At 39.0% G+C, this 5,860-nt stretch overlaps 1 protein-coding gene across 1 annotated transcript; it reads right to left on the bottom strand.

Annotated features, from left to right (window-relative positions):
• Nucleotides 1-2,394: 2,394 nt before the first annotated feature.
• On the bottom strand, nt 2,395-4,862 carry LOC131073054 (uncharacterized). The gene is made up of 3 exons (XM_058009416.2): nt 4,835-4,862; nt 2,610-3,103; nt 2,395-2,415 (listed from the first exon to the last, which is right to left on the bottom strand). Exons 1-3 carry the CDS (start codon nt 4,860-4,862, stop codon nt 2,395-2,397), a joined length of 543 nt encoding a protein of 180 aa, XP_057865399.2.
• Nucleotides 4,863-5,860: the final 998 nt, after the last annotated feature.

The raw sequence follows: 5,860 nt of genomic DNA, 5'->3' as shown, positions 1-5,860 counted from the left end.
ATAATTTTATGCAAAGTGTAGAAACATTTTCTGCTACATGTTTTGAAGGTTCAGATGCAGAGTGTAAAGAATTTTCACTAGAATGAGCCAAGGAGTTGACTAATGCAGTTATGTAATTAAAAGGTAACAAGATCCCTAAAGGGTTGGTTTCATTAGAGCGTCTGTTAGATCTTCATGATGCCTACAAGAAAAACAAAGGTGAAAAATCTCCTGAAGTTCAAGATGTTGGGGGTTATGAAATGATCAACATCGGTACAAAAGATGTACCTAAATATATCAACCTTGGAAAATGTTATAGGCCTACAGAAAAAGAGAGATTCATTAGTCTCCAGCTGGAGTTCAAGAATGTATTCGCTTGGTGCTATGATGATCTAAAGAATTTTAGAGAGGGAAAATTCCAGCATCAAATTCCTCTGAAACCTAAAGTAAGTCCTTTTCGACAAAAGCTTAGAAGTTTTAATCCTAAGGTAGTTGAGGCCATATTTTAAGAGGTAGATAAAATGTTAAAGGCTAGGATTATATACCCCATCCATCATTCTACATGGATAGACAACATTGTTCCTGTTAAGAAGAAAAATGGAGAAATAAGGATTTGTGTAGATTTTAGAAATCTGAATCAAGCTAGCCTAAAAGATAACTATCCATTACCAGCCATGGACCACATTCTACAAACAGTTTCAGGTTCCGAGATGATGTCCATGCTTGATAGATTTTCGGGTTACAATCAAATCAATGTCTTGGGAGGTGATCAACATAAAACTATGTTTATTACTCCCTAGGGTATGTTTGCTTATAGCCGAATGTCATTTGGTTTAATCAATGCAGGAGCGACATTTCAACGTGCTATGGATTTTTCCTTCAATCATTTGAAGGATAAGATAATTGTTGTGTATCTCGACGATTTAACTATTTCCTCAAAAAGAAGAAAACATCACCTGAGGGATCTGAGACAAGTGTTACAGAGGTGCCGCGAGCATGGGGTGTCCTTAAAACCAAAAAAGTCAGTGTTTGGGGTGACAAAGGGTAAGTTGCTTGGCCATATTGTTTCTAAGGAAGGAGTAAGAATAGACCCTGAAAGGGCAAAAGCAATTCAACAACTAAGTCTACCATCAAATAGAAATGTCGTTAGATCCTTCTTTGGACAGGTAAATTTTCTAAGGAGGTTCATCCCGGATTTTGCAGAGACTACCAGGTATATTGTGAATTTGATGAGTGAAAAACAAGCTTTTAAATGGAATGACGAAGGGAAGAAAGCATTCGAATCAATAAAGAATGCTATTGGTCATGCGCCTATTATGGTCAATCCTGATTTTAGGAAGGATTTTGTTATTTACTGTTATGCCTCGGAGCATACTCTGTCAGGAATTTTATTACAGAAGAATGAGGGTAATGAAGAAATCCCAATATCACTCATGAGTGTACCGTTGAAAAATCATGAATTGAAATATTCACTAATGGAAAAACAAGCATATGCGGTTGTGAAGGCCGTAAATCAGTTCAGGTACTATATTCTCCATTCCCATGCCATTGTTTATGTGCCTCATTTTGTAGTCAAGAGCATATTGACACAACAAGATATAAGAATGAATAATAGAGCCTCATGGGTGTCAAAAGTTCAAGAGTTCAATTTAGATATTAAGCCCACAAAATTGGTAAGAGGATAGGGTTTGTGCAAGTTAATTGTTGAGAGTAAGGAGGAAGTGATAGAGGAATTGCCCTTAGTCCTATTTGTTGGACTCCAGGATTCCTGGTTTGCGGATGTTGCCTACTATTTGACCTATGGAGATTGCCTTGTTAGAGTAATTGGGTCTTTACTTGATTAATTAAATATTATTTGTTTAATTCTTTAAGTTCCCAATTATCTTTTTACACTTAAGCTAACATTAGGTGCATATTAATTAATTATTTTATTAATTATTATGTGCAAGCCTAGGGTTTTCCCTTTTTAGGGTTTATTGACCTATTAAAGGTTAATTTTTCTTTTCATTGTATTATCTTTTCACAATACTTTTTTGGTGAATTGGAGCTCTCATCTTTTGGAAATAGTTTTATGTGTTTTGTATGTTCTTTAGATTTTGCTTCATTGCTTCTCCTTGTAACAAGTTATTCGGCTTGCATAAGATCTTCAGGCTACTGTGGGTTTGTATTTCTCAACTCCTATATGGTATCAAAGCTTTAGATCTGCAACTACCTTTTCTTGTTTTGAGAATTTTTGCATTGGAAACAGATTTGGGGTTTCAGGAATTTTTTTATGTACCTAGGGTTTGACCTTTTTTTCTGAGCACTTTGGGCCTAAACAGACCTCACCATTATGCTCAGAAGGCCTGAAAACCCCTATGGTCATATAAAATTTGATCTATTTTGGTTCTTGAGCCTTTGGAAGCATTTTTTTCACTAGATCCAGGCCGTACGACCCTAGCACACAGTTCGAGAAAAAAATTTCAAAAAAATTTATTTTGCCTTTTTATGGCATGCAGGTCGAATTTTTGCTTTTTTTATTAAAAAAAATTCTTTCAAAAAAAACCAAAGGAAAAAAAGGGTTTTTAAATTTTTTTTTTTTGTTTTTTTTGCAAAATTTAATGGGGGGGTTCCCACGGTACGCAGGGTACCGTGGGGCCCTGCCATGTTGTAGGCCCATACCAAGCCACTGATAGTCTTCCTCCGACCACCACAACCCCCTGCCGACACCGGCCTTCGGCTCCTCGACCTCCGGCTTCCCCGGCTCCCGACCTCCACCGACGGCCCTGCAGCTTTCGCTGCCCGCCGCCTAGCGCCCTCTCCGGTGACCCTGCACCACCGCTGCCGCCATCGCCTGCGGCCCCCATCTCCTTGGCTACTGCTTGCGGCCCACTGCTGCCCAGCATCCTTGCAGCCCACTGCTGCCCAGCATCCTTGCAGCCCAATAGCTCCCGCCGCTGCCGAAACCCTCTGCACCTCCGGCCCGCCGCCCCAGCGGCCCCCGCTTCGCCCAAACGCGCCGTCGCCACGCCGCCTAGTGGCTCTACTCCGCACGAGAGCACTGCTCCACTTGAGCTCAGCACCGAAGCTCCTCCCGACCCTCGACCCACCACCAGGCTACCACCAGACCGCCACCCACTGGCCACTGGACCACCAAAGAGCCACCAGACCTCCTTTTTTGGCCTTTTTCAGGGGGGTTTGGTTTTTTGGCCCTATCTTGGGCATATGGAGTCATTTTTTCAAAAATGAATAGGCGTCAGTAAGCTAGTTTCGAGCCAGACCTCATGGTATTGGTATGTTTTTCCAATTTTTTTGTTTGACTATGTTTGTTTCCAGTCAAAGTGAGGTCTAGTTTTTGCACTCCGAGAGCCATAGAATGAGCATCTAACCTCCGTTTTTCAAAAACTTTATATTTTTGGAAAGCATGTGCTATGTACTTTCCATCCATCTAAGTTTTGTTTCCAGATTATTCTCCATGCATAGTTTATTTAGTTTTTTTCTTTTCTGCACTCTGGTGGATATCGTAGTTGTTTCAGGTCTTGGGATCTCTTCTCTGAGTAGGATGTCTCTATTTTGGTTTATGTTTCTATTTCCAGTCTTCTTATCATTGTAGCTTGTATTTATGCAAACACACTGAGATAAAGTGCCATCATGCATTGTTTACTTGGGATCTTGCACATCGTGTGTCTTGTTGTACATGCACTATTGATCAAGTGTCATGAGGGGGTTGATGTTTGCCATCTTCCTTTGTCCAGTGAGTGTTCCTTCCATGACATTTACCTCATGATGTGTGTCAAGTGAGTGTTCCTTCCACAACACCATGTACTTTTCTCTGCACCTTTGATGTTCCTGGTTCTTCATCATGCAGTTGTTGTTGGTCGTTCTTTTCAGTGTACCTGTCCCTCTTCAACATTATGGGAAGGTTTATCCTATTGGTTCTAATGCTTCCATGGTTCGATTGATCAACTCTTTAGGCTTTGGTGTCTCATGCCATCCGTATCTTCGATTTCAGTTGTTTGCCTTGTTTGCCTTCTGATTCAAGTAGTGTCATTTGAGGGCACTCATATAGATTATAGTCTTCTCTACCTGGTCTTTTTCTATTTCAGTGGAGGCTCTTTAGATCAACAATTATTTTTTGATAGAGTTTGCAAGTTCTTCATGCTTTAGTGGTACTCTTTTCCATCTCTTTTTGGAGTAGAGTTTTTTTCCCATGTGGTTTTCTCTATTTCTCCAGTTCATAGAGATTTCATTGTATTTGGGTACCTCATTAGGCCTTGTTGCCGGGACCCATCTTTCATGCTTTCAGTAGTTGTTCTAGGTTTTAGCTTCTCCCTAAGTCTAGCTTAAGGGGGGGTGTTAGAGTAAATAGGTCTTTACTTGATTAATTAAACATTATTTATTTAATTCTTTAAGTTCCCAATTATCTTTTTACACTTAAGCTAACATTAGGTGCATATTAATTAATTATTTTATTAATTATTATGTGCAAGCCTAGGGTTTTCCCTTTTTAGGGTTTATTGACCTATTAAAGGATAATTTTGCTTTTCATTGTATTATCTTTTCACAATACTTTTTTGGTGAATTGGAGCTCTCATCTTTTGAGAATAGTTTTCTATGTATTGTATGTTCTTTAGATTTTGCTTCATTGCTTCTCCTTGTAACAGGTTATTCGGCTTGCAGAAGATCTTCAGGCTACTGTGGGGTTGTATTTCTCAACTCCTATATGCCCAACACATCTTTCTTCAAAAGAAAAGAGGAACTTGAGATTAAAGGCTACCAAATACGTCATTTTTAATGATGTATTATATAAAAGGGGATTAGATGGAACTTTCTTGCACTGTGTAGATAAATCGCTCCAAGAGTCTTTGTTGAAAACCTTCCATGATGAGGCTTGTGGCGGCCATTTTTTATCAACAGTAACTGCTTACCAAATTTTGAGGAATTGTTATTATTGGCCAGGAATGTTCAAAGATGCGTATGCATGGGTAGCCAAGTGTGAGAAGTGTAAATTGTTCATAGGTAAGCCATAGCTTGCAACATTACCACTCCAACCCGTGATTGTGGATGAACCCTTCAAACAATGGGGTTTGGATTTTATAGGTCCTTTGACGCCTACTTCAAGTGCAGGGCATACCCATATACTAACAGCTACAAACTATTTTACTAAATGGGTGGAAGCCATTCCGGTATGGAAAACATCTTTTGAGGTTGTTTGTTACTTTCTCAAGGAGAATATCTTGGTTCGATTCAGAGTTCTGCTAAAAATTATGGTTGATAATGCCACTAATTTCTCTTCTGCTGAGATCTCATTATTCTACTATGATCATGGGATATCCCTCGCTCACGATCATGGGATATCTCATTATTCTACTACGATCATGGGATATCTCATTATATAGAATGCGGGGAAATCAGATAGCCTTTTATTGGGAAGATTGGATGTATTTCTTTATTCAGGTCATTTTTGGCGAAAGGAGATACATAGATTGGGCAGAGTTAATTGCAGAAAGAATGCATGAGGGTTTAAGTATTTTTGGGAACAAAAAATTCCATATGTCCTCTTACCTTATATACTGTTGAGCCCACACTCGTCAATGGGTAGGTCTGTATCATGAAACTTGGCAGAATGATATGAGGATATATGAATATCACACGCATTTGCAACAATGCAGGGTCACTGAAAATTATTACAAGGTTCATAATATTTTCCTTTCAAGGTTGGTATTTGAATTGAAAGGAGATATTCATAAGAAATTAATTGAGGAATCTATGCAGTTTATAAATATATATGGTAGCTTTTATATTCAGTTCTCTAGGTTCACTTATTTGAGGGTTGGGGGTTTTGAAGGAGAACCCTAGAAATTGCCAAGATATGTCTTTGATAGGCAAGTGATAATTGAAG

Source organism: Cryptomeria japonica, chromosome 6 (genome assembly GCF_030272615.1).
Source record: "Cryptomeria japonica chromosome 6, Sugi_1.0, whole genome shotgun sequence".
In the NCBI taxonomy this organism is placed as follows: Eukaryota; Viridiplantae; Streptophyta; class Pinopsida; order Cupressales; family Cupressaceae; genus Cryptomeria; species Cryptomeria japonica.
This window is presented reverse-complemented; position numbering and strand designations above follow the sequence as displayed.